The sequence below is a fragment of the Macrobrachium rosenbergii genome, chromosome 9 (genome assembly GCF_040412425.1).
Source record: "Macrobrachium rosenbergii isolate ZJJX-2024 chromosome 9, ASM4041242v1, whole genome shotgun sequence".
Classification (NCBI taxonomy): Eukaryota; Metazoa; Arthropoda; class Malacostraca; order Decapoda; family Palaemonidae; genus Macrobrachium; species Macrobrachium rosenbergii.
The window spans coordinates 22,065,263-22,082,334 of record NC_089749.1 but is presented as its reverse complement, the minus strand read 5'-3'; the positions used below and the strand labels follow the sequence as shown (position 1 = coordinate 22,082,334).

The following is a 17,072-nucleotide window of genomic DNA, read 5'->3' as shown; positions in this document are numbered from 1 at the left end:
CATATACCATTACTTAAACATACAAATATATTGAGATGGTATATATAACTGTTTAATCAAGTTTAAGGCACAAGACTGTCAGATTTAGAGAAATTTTTGCCAGAAAACAAAGTTGCTATTTACTCAAATGAAGGAATACATTATGTCCAGAACATACAGTTTTTTTTTAATCAATTTGGCATAGTATCTGTGCGTGTGTGTGTGTGTGTGTGTGGAAGAGAAAGCAGTATCTGGAATGCAGTGAGTCTCAACCATGGTTTGATGTACAAAGAAAAGACTGTCAATGTTTCTTTCCCTCGGTGAACTGGACCTGAACAATAACTTGAATTTTTCTTGCTCTATCTTAACGTGGGTGCGATCTAAAGATGTACATTTTCCTTAAAGCAGTTGCTTTTCTTAAGGTGGATGAGTAGACAGTAATAAAAGGCAGTCACTCCCTTGTTCATTCTTTCATTGTTGAGTCAAGAAAGGACTGGCCATTGAAACTGAAGAAAATTTAAAGTTTCACACTGCTATGTCATACAGAAGGCTTTTTGGTGGTAACGTACACATTTCGTATTGTATACAAACATGCACAAACAGTACAGTATACAGTACATCTACACATATACATCCCTTGAAAGAGAAGTTGTAAAAAACATGGAAGCAAAAATTCAAAGTGATTCCTATGCTTGGGATTGGCAGGTGTTACTTCCTTTCCTGAGATTGATTTGTGATTCACACTGATGTTTTGTCTTTGCAGCTGTTTCATTGAATATTCATTGCTTGATTGCTGTTCTTATTATCCTGCAGAAACTTATTTGTGCCAACTAACGTAACATTTTTTATTTAAGATGGCTCAGATAACCTCCTTACACTTGACATTGGTTTTGTGCATGTTAATAACGTGAGCCCATTAACAAAGCATCAGAGCTCCTGCTGTGGTGCTCCTCTTGCATGGAAAGAAAGAGTTCGTGTGAAAGACGTGTCCAAAAATCCTTCGAGAGATTCCATCCTCATTGACCCTCGTGTTCCTCCCCCACAGGGAGCAAGAGGAGGAGGAGGAAGTAGAGAAGGAGGTTTCAGCGAAGCAGCCCGAATGAGTCTCCTTGCTCGCGCAGGGGGAAGAGGAGCCCGCTGCAGTTTCTGTGGAAGGATCTTCCGATGGCCTTGGCTTCTTCAGCGCCATATTCGGATACACACAGGCGAGAGACCATACAGTTGCCCCTATTGCTCCTACGCCGCTGCCCAAAAGTTTGACGTCACGAAGCACGTTTTGGCTGTGCATTCTGAACAGTGCCAAAGGAAGAGTCTGTAATACTGATGGGTCAATTTATCATACTGCTCTTGTAATTATCCAATGACAGTTTTAAGTTTCAGTTGTCACAAACCTTAACACTTGAGATTTAGCTGTGAGAGAAGTGGCTTCCTAAGGAGAAGTAAGGCGAATCCATGTTGTGTATAGTATTTGGTATCTGGTATTTCAGGCTGCTTTTGTTGAATTGTCCTCATGCGACAATACTTATTTTACAAGAAGTAATATTCCATTAAGGTTCCTCTACTTTTCAAGTTTTCTTTTTTGAGTTTGTTAAGTAATCAGGTTTGCCTTCTAAGTGTTTGTTAAGTGATTAGTGTGAGGACTTTTCCCTACAATACGTTTACTGCTACAAAATAAACTTAGCAGAAAATGCAAATGTTTTCTGGGCTGTCTAGGCTTGCTATTCATTTTGCATCATCCTGTTCTTGTACAGAAGGTTAAGATTGGGGTAACAAGTAAATAAATTTGGAAATTCGTGCTTTCTTGTGTTCAGTAGAAATTCTCAAACCTTTGTGAGGTCAGCAGATCCCTGGAATGGTCTTGGATGTATAGTAATGAAGTTGTCACCCTAGATGTATCGAAATAGAGAGGAATGGCCATTTCCTTGTATATAATATTATTCATGGAATGTTTTCATAAATAAAATCCACCTTTATTTGTAGAACTAAAAGGTACTGGCCTTATTTTCCCGCTTATTCCGTAAGTCTGCAAGGTCATCAGTCCTATTAGAACAATGATGCATTTTATTTATCAAACGATACACAGAAAGAACGCCAAAATTCTTGAACTTGAGTTGAGACTGTACATACGTGATAAAATCTCCAATCTCATATTTAAAAATAATTTGATGAACTTTCTATGCTCTAGTCACTGACAATAAGAAATAGTATGAAACACCTCATCTCCCTCTGGAGACTATGATTTTTATAAGGGACCTAATTTTACATCACCATGTCGCAGATGTTATCTGTCAAAGGAGTTTCTAGTACATATAAAGCAGTGGTTCTCAACCTGGGGGGTGTCAGCAATTTCTAGGGGAGGCGCGAAGCCTAGGGAAAATGTAAAAATTCTAGAATTATATTCGTTATTTTCTTAACAAGAGTGAGGAACTAATATCCAGAAGTTTATAAATAAAAAATGAAAAAGTATCGCCTTTTAACGTTAGTTTCCTATACTCTACCACTCTAGTTAGACTCGCTAGGCTGACCATTATTTTGTAATTATATTTCTGGGTTTTCCGACCTGTGTCACCCGGTGAAATAACCTTTCAGCACTTATTTCTAATATTTACCTCCCTCCCTGTTCCCCGAAATTCGTTCTCTTTCTCTTTTTTTTTTTTTTTAGTTTCCTCCGAATCTGGGAGGGACTTTTACTCATAGATGCAAGGGGGGCATGGAGGGAAGGACCAGCTCTTAGAGGGGGCGTGGTAATAAAAAGGTTGAGAACCACTTATAAAGTATCATTTTACAGCAAAAAAACTTAACAAAACAGGTAAAACTTCATAGTAGATCCACAGCTGACATTCAGTGTACAGTAATATGTACTTTTAAAGGTTCCACTGGGGCAAAGTCCTACTTGTGTGATGCATGGTTTCAGTTTATCACATTTACTTTTATACCATAGCGGAAATTACTTATTTCTAGGTCAACTAAAGGATCCACTTGTGTAATGAAACCATATCATGAGAAGAAAGGCTTGAACTGTATGATGTTAAAGTGTAAGTATACAGTATAATTTCTACGAAAGTGTGAGTGACAAGACATCACATGGACGTTTATACGAGGAAGTGAAATCCAGTTAAAAAATGTAATATGAATAGATCTCCTAGAGGAACTTCAGATGCAAAAAAAAAACGCCTGAGCGGAAAGTAATTTATCTTACAATAGAGAATATATCACATTATGGCTGTTGGTATGTTAGAAACCGAGTTAAATTCCACTCATCAATATGAATCGGTAGTTACATTCGAAACCGTAGAAATAGTATGGTAATATTTAGTATATATGTAGTCTCCAATTTTAAAAAGACAGTTGCTGTTGTCGAGACGCGATGAGCAAAAAGTACCAAATACTGCAGATGTACCTAATGCACATTCAGGGCAAAATATATCTATAATAGCAGGTTATTTTTATAATTGTGTAAGTCAGGTATACTGCGTACAAATATTTGGTATATTGGCTGCAGCTGTTGATTGGATATATTTTTGTCTGCTGCGTACATGTTGGGTGTATTTTGATATTGGGCACATTTTGTATGTTGGGTACATGTAATGTAATGGATATACTTTATTTATTATGTATCTCCGCTGGATTGGTTTTACAAATAGGAAAAATGGAGTCTGGAAACCTAACATTCTCTTTGTACGGGTTCAGAAATCCTGTATCTACCGATTCATAAGATTCAGTTGATTTCGACACGGTTTCTGATATGCCAATAGATACACGATTGTCCGTGGTGATCCGCGTTATGAGCGCTGTTGATTTTAAACATTCACGCTGTGGTGTCATATAGATGGCGCCAGTATACACTGTTATAGCAAAATACGATAGTTGCGTGCGAAAAGGCAAATAAAACTGACATAGAAAATGATGTATTGAGATGGTAAGTAGGTTTCTAAAAGTACAACAAGCCTTAGAATGCCAAACACCTTTGGCAAATTGTGCTTGCCTTGTAACAGATATTTTCAGGAGATAGTAATCATTTTGCTCCAGAGTATGAAAACTTAAACAAATTAAGTGCAGTCTATCCCTCACCTTCCTCACCATGAAAAAGCTGGTGATAAATCGAGCTGAATTTATATCCAAATTTCCTTCCCATTTGGAAAGTTGTAGGTGCTATACCAGCAAAAGCTTGGGGAGTTGTCTTGAAGCACATTGAAATATACAAATGTAATATTAAAGCTTTTATGAAAAGATAAATATTATTTGCAATTCATAGAATTCTTTAAAGTTTACTCAGATTTTCTGCTTCTCCGTTCGTAGGTTTATGGTGTTTGGTGAAAAAGCAATTGATACCATTTGGTTCAAACTATAGTTCAAATGCATGGGAGAATAATTGTGGACCATTGTGTGTTTTAGAGAAGAAATATCCTCAAAACATTTAATGCTGATGAAGATCTTGTGGATTGCAATGGAGTTACCTCAAGCCACTTAGTAAAGTTTCTACCACAAGTACTATAAATTAAGAATGGGTTGCAATATACGCGTGACTATTTACACCATATTTCAGTGACATTGCATTTTCTCTCTTGGATTTCGTTTCTTTATTTCAGTACTTTGAAGAAACTGTAGTAGGTATATGAAAAGCTATCAGGTACACAAGCGCTGACTGCACTTATACTTGCTCGAGATACCTCACATTAACAGTACTGGCAAATGCATTTGCAAATGCACCCAAAAGTAATAGACCAAGCCCACTACAGAACAAAAAATAAATTTATTTTGAAGGCTTAAAAATATTTCCTTTAATAACAAACTAGAACAATAAGGATAAACGAAAGTAATTATGAAGTTTAAAATGAGAAAATAGAAACAAACGAATGACATAGTTACGTAGACCTATTTATAATGCGGCAACCTTCCACGGCGTAATGTAAACAGAACACGTAGAGCTTAAACTTCACAGCAACATGTAACAAAAAGAATAAGCTTAGAAATATAATAATGAAATCAGTACGTGGAAACGATAAATGATATGGGAATTCTACAGCCCATCATGGGAGTAAAGTGACAATGATGATTATATGATTATACTAAGGGTCACAAAAAGTGAGCTAGATGCGTATAGCCTACATACCAAAGGTAGGGGAGGTGCCTTTGAATTGGAGATCTCTCCTTCTCTCCGTTGATTCGAATTTGATGAGCCTGAGATTTGTTGGCCCCAAAAATGAGGCTTTTTTTATAAGTAACAGGTTTGTGACGAAGCAAATATTAGACCTTCACCTGACCTTTCTACTTTATACCTTTTGGAAGCAGCTGAGACGGGTGAACAACTGTGGGCTATTCCTATTTGAAGCAACCATAAAATATCGCTAAAGAACTTTGAAATCCTTTTAAATTGGCTGGAGATTTGGTTGTCTTAACTTCTTTGGTATTTTTAGTCAATATATGAATGCCTTGTTCATTAAGGGCAATAACTAAATACTGTAATGATGAAAACCCTAATAGGCAACTATCCTTGTATAATATGCAACACTTAAACCGATCTCTCACATCTGTTTGAATGCTGCTTTTAGTTTGTCTTTGTATTTTTTATCTGTTCCTCCTACTGAGATACAGGAAATAAAAAAGAACACCCAAGATAATCCTAAAAAGATTTTGCCGAAGTTTGTCATGATAAAACAACAATGTTATCAGACAACAGAATCACATAGCAGAGAGATTATCAGCTATGCCATATGATGCAGGAATTCATTGTCAGTATATTGTGCTGTGGTCCTCCTATTAAAGGCTTGTCATTTTATTTACCTGTAGTCATCTATTTTTGTCGTTGTTGTTGACAAAGAGTAGGGAATTTTCAAGGGATAGTAAGTGAAGGAATACAAATCAACATCTGTTCATTTGGTCTTGAGACCTCAAAGAGTACTGTATATAGTAGACGTAATTCTAGATTCTGTTAATTTAAGGGTAATTGTGGTCTAGTGAGGCATGAGGATGACTAATGTCAAAGGTAATACCTTACTGATTAAGAGATTTTGTGAAATTTTTTCCTCCCCATGGTTTTGTTGCTCTGTTAGCGTAAATGTCATAATAATTCTTACGATCAATAATTTTTACTTACAGTTCTTCTGACGGAGGGACAGTAACCCTAGAAAGCTAAAGATTTTTGTATTGTTGTACTAATATACTTAAAAAAAATTACACCAGAAAGTTTTTGTCTCCTGATGATATTTTACATTACCTTTGACTCCAAGCTTTATTTTCAAGCCACTCAGAAAACGCTACCAGGGAAGTAGGTTTATAAATAGCGCTTCTTAACTCTGCAGCAGAAATAGTGGTATTGATGCTGCACGCGCCAGATCTTTAATTCAAATATTGTTGATCTTTTTTCTCTTCTCTGGATGTGGTAGCATCCTTGGATTTATATGATGATGGCGCCTATACGGTACTAGTAATTATGAAAGAGACTGTCACCCAGAGGTATCCTCTGTTCTTATCTTTTAAAAGCTCTGTTTTAGCACGAAACTTCCATGAGCACCTGGACCTCGAGAAGTTATATATGTTTTGCAGTTTTGCAGGAACCTAGCATGCATAGCCTAGCTCAGTCGAGGTACTATGTTCTTACCCTGCACAGTAAAATAAGTCTTTCCTCGACTTTACAACTGTTAAATAGTCTTCCTGGATGTGTTACTAAGTCTGATGATCGTAAGCCGATGAGAGGCTGTATTACTGATTTAAAGTGCCGCGTGCCTTTGCCATGGCTTTTCTGACATATATCGCTGTTTTTGTACGTAAATATTTATTTATTTGTTGCTTTATCTCTCTTGCTATTCTATTTTCCTTTCACAAAATTGGGCTTGCTATTCTGTGGGGTTTCTTTTACAAGGGAACTGTCATTTACGTGGGTTCTACGCCAATATTTTCATATTTGAATAATACTTTTTTTCCTGTGAATTAATATAGCATAATATCAAGCTTGAGAAAATCTAATATGACCAGTTCTCTGATAATCAGGCAAGTAGATGTGATTTTAAGATGAATTTCATTGATTTCTGTGAATATTTATAGGTATATATTGAATTTTTAAAGGAGAATATACTGTGATATAAACAAAATATTTGTGAACAGGGTTGGCTTATCTGGAGTCAGATTAGTGAGGTATTACTGTATATGTATATACATATAATGTATATATATATATATATATATATATATATATGTATATATATATATATATATATATATATATATCTATATATATATATATATATATATATATATATATATATATATATATTACACATTAAAACAAAACATTTGGAATATAAAACTTTTGTCAAAGCCTGGCTTCCATGTCATCCCCCAGATGGCAGCACTGGGTGGTGGTGAAGCGTACCTGATGAACAACGCCGGCGGCGATGTCTGCTCCAAAGCAACCACTTGCAACTTTTGCGGACATTCTTTTAAGTGGCCTTACCTCCTGGTGCGCCACCTGCGGACGCATACGGGCGAGAAACCTTTCCCGTGTCCGTATTGTCCCTTCCGCGCCTCCAGGAGGGAGTATGTCAACAAGCACATATTCACCGAGCATCCCAACGCGAATGAACCCGCCATGGGTAGCAACTAGATAGGATCATAGGCTACGCGATTTGGGTGCGAGGTCAGTTCATGTTCAGCGTCTGTCTTTCTTTTCAAATTGAGCATTAAAAAACAAAAGCTTAACATTCCTAAGTGAAATTAGTTAATGTTTAATTGTTTAAAAACAAAAACTGAAAAATATATATTTTGCTGTCATGTGATACGTGTCGTTAATTAAAGTGTTTTTGAACTCATGCACTTTAGATGTCAGTGCTCTAAGTTCTGTGTTGCTTGATGTTCTTATGTTCGTTTTCTGTTGTGCTTGATATATTTGATGCGAATAAAAACAAGATTTGTTTCAGAGTAGTTTTTTTTTCATGAAAATATGCGACCATTGCCTGACAGATAGAGGGAGGTAAAAAAATAGCACGTATACACTCACACCCTTCATTTATTGTAGACCTGTATAGAAAGAGGAAGATTTGTAGGACCGTGAAAGACAGCAATTGGGAGATAATTTCATTTTAAGATTACTTTTATCTTTTCTTTATTTGATATTGTCATTATTCTGTTATTTTTTTAATTAGCATCTTTTTTTGTTTATTACCATCACTTTTACAAGAATTTTCCGGTTTGTATGTATATAAAGATTATACATACAAATCGGAAATATATATATATATATATATATATATATATATATATATATATATATATATATATATTGTGTGTGTGTGTGTGTGTGTGTGTGTGTGTGTGTGTGTGTGTGTGTGTGTGTGGTAACCCACAATTGAGGATTGAGCAATTAGTTATTTGAACGTTTTGCATTTTCTGGTCAAATGGGCTACATTCATGATGAACTTTACGTTGCATGTATTGAACTGTAGCCATTTTTGTGAAAAAAGTCTTGATAAGCCAGAGTGAGAACATTATTAAATTAATGGACAGATAGATTAAAAATTTTATAAAGATAGAAAGTGTTTGTTAAAATTGTCACAATCAGGCATTAATGGCAATAAATGACAAGTTTTTGAAAGACGTGGATGATTTTTTTAAGTTTGGTTTTTGACATCTTTAACTTCTCGCTGCTGGGAGAAAGGGCGCTGGGGACTAGAATGATACATGTACATACGCTACCAGGGTCCAAGCCATGTCAGGCAGGGCAGCCGATCGAGACTACGGTCTACCCCAAAGCCAAATCAAAGTCCTTCAAAAGAAGGCATCGTGCTTACCCCATACAAAATGGGAAAAAAGCATGTTAAAGGAAGAAGATGGCAGTGGAGGACGGGAACATTTTGTATGAAATGCTTCTTAAATGAAATAACAAGAAGCGCTGAAAGTACGTTTGAAAGGAAGAACAAACTGCAAAGATGTTACATTAGTGGTTTCCTGGTCAGTTGTACGTAAATACTGAAGCCGTGGAAATTTTCTGCACTTGGTTTCAACCTTGGCGCTGAATGTCATCCCGGTCCCCATTGTTGGTCCTTGTGACCCAGATTTCATAACATCTTTCAGTCATGATCCAGCAAACAAAGGACGAACGTGGTAGTGACTGTTATAACTTTTTTCTTTAGGGTCAGCCCTGAATGGGGTAAATAGTGAGTTAGTTTGATTCAAGTTAATGAGAAGGTTAACCTAAGAGACTGTTCAGTTGGTATGCGTTGGTGCTTCGTTTTATTTTTTGCGTATGAATGACCGCATTGAGAGGAAGGGATCTCATGTCAAATAATAATGTATCCTCGAAAATGCTCAAGACACATCGGAGTGATTAGTGAATTCAGTAATGTTAAATAGCACTCGCTAGGCCCGAGTCCGAGAGTCCGGCCGGCTAATGGAGAATTAGAGGAATTTATTTCTGGTGATAGAAATTCATTTCTCGCTATAATGTGGTTCGGGTTCCACAATAAGCTGTAGATTCCGTTGCTAAGTAACCAATTAGTTCTTAGCCACGTAAAATAAGTAATCCTTCGGGCTAGCCCTAGGAGAGCTGTTAATCAGCTCAGTGGTCTGGTAAAATCAAGGTATACTTAACTCTCTCTCTCTCTCTCTCTCTCTCTCTCTCTCTCTCTCTCTCTCTCTCTCTCTCTTTTGAACAGACTACCAACTGAGGTTATGAATTGTACGACTACAAGTCAGCTCAAGAGGAGATTGGAAAAAAGTAATCGACACATCTGAATGATTTAGTAAGTTTTCGAGACAGTCCTGTCAGTAACTGACTCCATGTAATAATATCATTTGGTCTTCATTAGCGGTATGCCCACGCGTGTGGTATAACATCGTAAAGCACATAAAGTTTTACGTAGCAATTTTATACCGCTTTCTGTTTTTTTTTTTTCTCCTTATCATTCTTTTTCCAACCCATCACACGGCACACTTATCGTCACGACTTAAAACTCAAGGCACTCCTCCAAAGATGCCCTTTTTGGTTTTGTAAAGATGGCGGCTTTACCGACCACTCGTAACACTAGCTTAAGTAAAGGAAAACTCTTGTTTACCATGTAGTCAGCTTTCAGACCTGTGACGTCACTTTCCTGACCTTTTGGTTGTTCCTTCCCCCACAGACTCGCAGCACGCCGTTGACGGCTGGGTCCTCTTCCACCCCCAGCGGATCTCCATCGTCGTGGCTGCCATCCAGTAAGGGCAACATCAGCGGAGGAAACTGCGTGTCGGGGAGGGAAGGAGAACACGCATGCCACGTCTGCAACAAGAAATTCAACTTCCCGTCCCTCCTGACGAGGCACATGCGCGTCCACACGGGCGAAAGGCCCTTCCACTGCCCCTACTGCAACCACAGTGCCAACCAGAAGTCCAACCTCATCATTCACATCCGGAGCAGCCACAGCATGGTCATGAACTCTAATTATAACCTTCAGTAACCGATGGGGAGAGGTTTATAAGCAATGACACTAGTTTAAAGATCTTGTTTCACTGGATCCGGGTTCGAATCTTAGCCTGTCAGACCAGGATTGATCCTGGACTTATTCTTGATCACTGTGTTTGGCGTTAGGTGATTTCCGCGTTGACTACAATGTTTATAATGTCATATGAATGAAGAAATTCTTCCCAAGTGGGAATTGAAACTAAGATGATTAGGAAACTGAGGTTAGTAGGCTTAAGTCCCACGTGGGAGAGAAAAATTCTCCAGTCATTTCCTCTGGGATATCGGGGCCTTCATTGGAGATCGTCTCCATAAGTATGGAGAAACAGTGGTGTTTGGCATGGACTCCTAAAGTGGATTTTTTCATGAAGTACCACTGAAGCTTTATAGGACTGAGAAATCAGGAACTTTGAAGAATAAAATGAAGTGCTTATTCGGCACATTTGGAGGTGTTTCATTTCTCGGAATCTGTTGCAAATAGGAATTGAATAACCGCTGATTAATTGTTCGTTGTCTAACATTTCGGGGTCACGGATACATGAATTGGGATCTTGTGGGCCATTCAACTCTTAGACTCAGTGGCTAGCGTGTCATCCGCACCTTTGACAACCTATTTTTTGCCCGTAAGATTCATCAGCAAATTGAAAGTAGCAACATATGGTATTTTCATGCTACGAAAGTTACCTCATCCTCGTGTTTCACTACCTGATTCTCGCTTGGAGTAGAAAAGGGCATTGCTGGTGTTAAAGGCGAGATGTTATCATTATTATCATAAGAAACTTGAGGTTGTAAGAATTTTTACTTATCGTCGATTTTATTACTTTTCAAGTATATTGGAGAAGCATATGATAAGAAAAGAGGTTGGCGGATGGGAGGAAGAAAAGTTGCAAGACTTTCCGAATTGCAAGAGATTGAATAGCGCTGAAGTTCATGAATAATATATATATATATATATATATATATATATATATATATATATATATATAATATATATAATATATATATATATATATATATATATATATATATATATATATATATAAATATATATATATATATATATATATATATATATATATATATATATATATATATCACACATGATCACAGGTGAAAAATAAGAGACGGGGTGTAGTCCTGACCAGTTTCGACTTTATTTCCAAGTCATTGACGAAGGATTGATACAGAGTATGAGAAGTCATAAATCTATATAGTACAGGAACAGTACTGACGAACATACGCAACCGTAAGAGACTACAAATCCACCCCACAGGCCGGTGTCAAGGTAGGAGTGGCCTTCAAAACTCATTTGGCTAAAAATCACAATATACTCTCAGGGGACAATACTGATAAACGTACCGACCATAGGAGATTACAGAACCACACCTGACAGGTGTCAGGGAGGTGGGGTTGGAAAACTTATTAGCACTGGTGCCCCCGTACTGTGTTTACAAATATGATAATCTTATTTCCATACATCTCTACTGCCGACCTTAAAATTTAAACAATATACAAATTTCTTTTGATATTAAAGGATCAAATTTATACATCCCCTGACTGATATTCATATTATGGCTGTAACTTTCTTTTATAAAGCTAGATTCAATGATATTTCTTTTACGGTGCATTGTTAGAATATACAATCCTTTTTGCCCCTTCCCAGTTGATAGCATGATTGTTCTCACTAACATGTACAAAAATACCACTGTTCCCCTGTGCATATCTCACACATTTTTTTTTTTATGCTGTTCTGTTCTCTTTTCCAGTGCTTTACCCGTTTGGCCAATAAAAGTTGTCACAAGACTTACATGGAATTTTATACACACACACACACACACACACACACACACACACACACACACACACACACACACACACACACACACCCTTCAGCATTGTTGGGATAATTCTTGATAAGTACATGTTTCATTGTTTTATTGTTCGTAAATGCGACATTAACACCAAAATTCTTAAGAAGGTGGGGGATATCTTTCATATTGATATTATAAGGCAGTACAATCAAATTTTTTGTGTTGTAAGGTTCTTTTTGGTTTTGATACATAGCCTTTTTTTGCCGCTTCTGATGCATTGTTTAATACACTGTCAGGATATTTCAATTTCTTGCCTGTATTCCTAATCTATTTCCCCATCAATATATTCAGGCCTACATACACGTAATGCTTTTAAAAACATAGATGAAAATACTGATTTCTTAACCTTATTGCTTTGTCCGGAATAGAAATGCACATAGGAAGAAATATTAGTAGGTTTTCTATACACACTATATTTAAACCCACTACTATTTCTTCGTATGAGAACAGCACTGGAAAAGAGAATAGAACAGCATAAAAGAATGTGTGAGATATGCACAGAGGAATAGTGGTATTTTTGTACGTTAGTGAGAACAGTCATACTATCAACTGGGAAGGGGCAAAAAGGATTGTATATTCTAACCTTGCCTGAAGGAATATCATTTATCTAACTTTATAAAGAAAGGGTTTTAATATAGATCAGTCAGGGATGTGTAAACTTGATCCTTTAATATCAAAAGAAATTTGTAAATTGTTTAAATTTTAAGGTAGGCAGTAGAGATGTATGGAAATAATATCATCATAGTTGTAAACACAGTGTGGGGGAGCAGCGCTAATGAGTTTTCCAGCCCCGCCTCCCTGACACCTGTCAGGTGTGGGTCTGTAGTCTCCTATGGTAGGTATGTTTATCAGTATTGTCCCCTGATTTATAGCCAAACTGAGTTTTGAAGGCCAGTCTTACCTTGACACCGGCCTGTGGGTGGATTTTTTGTCTCAAACAGTTGTGCATGCTCGTCAGTACTGTTCCTTTATTATATATATTTGTGACATCTAATACTCTGTATCAGTCCTTCGTCAATGGATTGGAAATAAAATCCGAAACCGGTCCAGGACCTACCCCGTCTCTTGAATTTTTCACCTGTAGTAATGTGTGATAAATGAATCACGTACAAAAGTGATTATAATCATTATATATATATATATATATATATATATATATATATATATATATATATATATATACCTATATATATGTATGTATGTATGTGTGCGCGTGTGTGTTAGGTAAAGCCCACAATGGAATTCCTGTTACAGAACAGTATATTAAAAATATATATATGTAGCTTATAGCTTTTGTACATCTACCGTGAACATTAAGAGTCCAGCAGATGGACAAAAGCTATAAGCTCTGTACATTTATATTTTTTTAATATGCTTTATATTCTATAACAAATTTCATTAATGGACTTTTACCTAACGTTTATATTAAGTGCGACATAGTACTGTTATATATATATATATATATATATATATATATATATATATATATATATATATATATATATATAACATATATATATATATATAACATATATATATATATATATATATATATATATATATATATATATATATATATGACCAACGTCATCATAACTTCAGTTTAAAGTTAAACTGAAAAAAGGTGATGCGTATCAATTTGAGAGGTTTAAGTGACTGACATGTTGGTGATTGTATTGAGCCTATTTTATTCATTTCTTAATGTTTTTGCCCAAACTCTGTTTCGTGCTGAGTGAGGATAGTAATTACCAAAATCAGTTTTTTGTTCATAACGCGAAGAAGAAAATGTATTGGTTGTGAATCAGTCTGTAGTGGAAAAGCAGCGTTGAAGATTTGCTTTATTTATTAAAAATGTTCTTCGGGCACTAGCGGATCTATGGGCGGGGGCACTTGGGCAGGTGCCCCCCGCCCCCCCCATGGAAAATAATGACAAAATAATAATATTGAAGATTTAGATAATAACATGAATGGGAAATATAAAAATGGGAAAAAAAATATTTTATAGAAATAATAAAATTTTGAAAAAAATTTTTTTTAATGATAATATTATGTATATATATATATATATATATATATATATTATATATTGTATATTATATATATATATATAAATAAATAAATTTATATGTATGTATGTATAATATGAAAATTGGTGCCCCCCATGAAATTTTTCTGGATCCGCTAGTGTCTTCAGAGAGAATATACACAGGAAGAAAATACCGATGGCATTTTCGTATGGATAGTTTTTATTTATATTATTTTTTTCGCTGCTAGCGAGACGGAAGCGCTATGCTGGTGTGTTCATATGGCAAGAGACGATGTTTGTAATAGTCTTCTTTACGCGTTAGGCAGCGCGTCCCTTTTATGAAGCTACAGCGGTGATTGTCGTACGATTCTTTTGATAAAATTATGCATTGAGTGTGTCGGGTGGTGCGTGTTGGTGGTTCACACGTTTTGTTTTTTTATTTTTTATTTTTTATTTTTTTTTATTTTTGTATCCTGCCAAGATGTTCCGGAGCGCGCTCGGGACTAGTAGGAATGGATCTTCTTTTGGGACTGTTCTTTTATGATGCGCATGGGTCGAATGCAGCTTCGCCATGAATATGTTTATTTCTCTGTTTCTCAGAAGTTCAGGAAGTCTATTTTTTCATTCTCATGACATTGGTTGTACTGCCTTGAAGAATAAGGGTGCTGTAAAGATTACTTAACTTTCTGTGAGTAGGTTTAGAAAATGTACTTTTTAACGACTGTCTTGGTGGTTCTTTATATCATTGTCTCGCCATGCGTTGCCCAACACAACCAATCGTGACAACCACACGACTGCAGTTTTTCTACAAAAATAGAATAAAGTATTAGCTGCTCGGGGAAGTCTTTTGCGGGAAGATGCGAAGACTCCAAGCAGTAGACGTGTGTAACAGCCTTCGAAGGATTCATTTTACCCCCACGGGTCCTTCAAGGGCAGCCTACGTTCTTTGCCAAAATATGTAACAGGGATTTTTCAGGTGTAAATACATAATTATCACTGAAACCGTGTATTAGTTTAGTCTATAAAGGTTTGTTTATTTTCACCTTTTTCGTGAGTAGGATGAAAAATCCACTGTAAGATAGACACTGGTGAATGTTGGTTTCCAACACCATTTTTTACTTAGAATAAACAATATTAATTGACATATCTTTTTACTGTTACCTTTACTTTGTGTAATCGTGTTTTATGTGGGTGTCAAGGCCATGGAAGGCCCATACATGCAACGGCTCATTTACTCACTTTCATTCAAAGTGTGTTACTACTATAAATAATTCGCTGAAATGGCGTAAAACTGAAATGATTCGAATCCCAGAAAATACCTTCCAGCTTTGAATATTGTATCATTTCTTCTTCTTAAGTTGAAAGGTAAGGAGTGTACGTAGTGCACCTTTCTTTCTTTCTTTCTTTCTTAAAATCTTCAGCGTTGAAAACCACGCTTGCAGGCAAGTCAACAATTTATAAACCTCAGGGCTCCAAGGAGACCGGCTTACGCGAAGGCAGGTCATGCGAATCGTGATAAATAATGTAATGGAGATAATAAAGCCAAATCCATGAAATTCCAGGAGACGTCAGCAGACTTGCCAGCTTAATTATTTGGCAGGTCAGAAGATCAACAACTGCGCCCGCAAACTGTCCCCACATTTGGTTGCCTTACAAGTAAAACTAGCAAGAGTGAGTGATGTTGTCCTGATGCTAAAACGGCACATTTTTGCCAGCAGCTCCACCTGCCATAGTGTTGCGAGCTCAGGCTTTGCTAGGTCTGAAATCTGAGGCAGGACAAATTCTGCAGGTTCTTTTACTGAAGAGCCTTATTGGTTAGTTTGATGCAACTTGACACCAATACAGGCCCTCCCCACCCTCTCTCTCTCTCTCTCTTACCTCTTGTTTTGTGTTCGTTTTCTGCGATGTTCATTTTTAACTTATCTCAGATGATATATATAGAAGTTTTTTCTGCTGACTGGAGAATTAATCTTCCTTTAGTGTTACACTGCTCAGAGGTGACTTAGCATAAAGGCAACTATAGAAATCATGGATATATTTTAACTATATAGTTAGTTATAGTAAATTCTCAGATCACATACACTCAAACCGCTGATATGATCATATCTCTCTCTCTCTCTCTCTCTCTCTCTCTCTCTCTCTCTCTCTCTCTCTCTCCATTTTTCATCTTACTGCTGAACAAGACCCCAAACAGAATTTTTATGCTTATTGACGAATCAAAAACAAAAGTTCCTTCCGATGTCATTTCCCAGACAAAGAATTGGCGCATCTCTTCTTATTTCAAAACAAAAGACTGACGCATCTCTTCTTATTTCAAAACAAAAGACTGACGCATTTCTCCTTATTTCAAAACAAAAGACCGACGCATCTCTTCCTATTTCAAAATAAAAGACTGGCGCATAATCTTCAATAAAAACAATGGAAAATCGTACGTGTATCTTTCGATCCTGGCCTAGAAATCTAACGCATTATCAATGTCCCTCCTTTGCAGAGCCAAGAAGCTTCGAGGACGCTGGGCGAGATGCAGTATCCTTGCAACGTCTGCGGCAAACTCTTCCCGTTCCCTTCGCACCTGACGCGTCACATGCGGATCCATACGGGGGAGAGGCCTTACGCCTGCACCCACTGTCCACATCGCTTCGTTCAGAAGACCCACCTCAAAAGCCACATGAGATCCTACCACCTGAACAGCTCGCCTGATCCGAAACCAGCGTCCTGGCCCGATCCTTTGCAGGATCCTTTAGCGTAGACTTAGAAGAAGATG

General features: G+C 36.8%; 1 protein-coding gene across 3 annotated transcripts in view; it reads left to right on the top strand.

Moving 5' to 3' along the window:
* The window catches only part of LOC136841567 (protein tramtrack, beta isoform-like), a 125,718-nt gene extending 108,646 nt beyond the window's left edge, over positions 1 to 17,072 (top strand). Inside the window, exon 5 of one of the 3 annotated variants that reach the window (XM_067108575.1) lies at positions 16,800 to 17,072. In XM_067108575.1, coding sequence (XP_066964676.1) covers positions 16,800 to 17,057 — 258 coding nt within the window. In that variant the 3' untranslated portion in view covers positions 17,058 to 17,072. Of the gene's footprint in view, positions 1 to 1,024; positions 1,968 to 10,094; positions 10,484 to 16,799 lie in introns of those variants that run through there. The other 2 variants (XM_067108564.1, XM_067108574.1) reach the window with 2 other exon arrangements.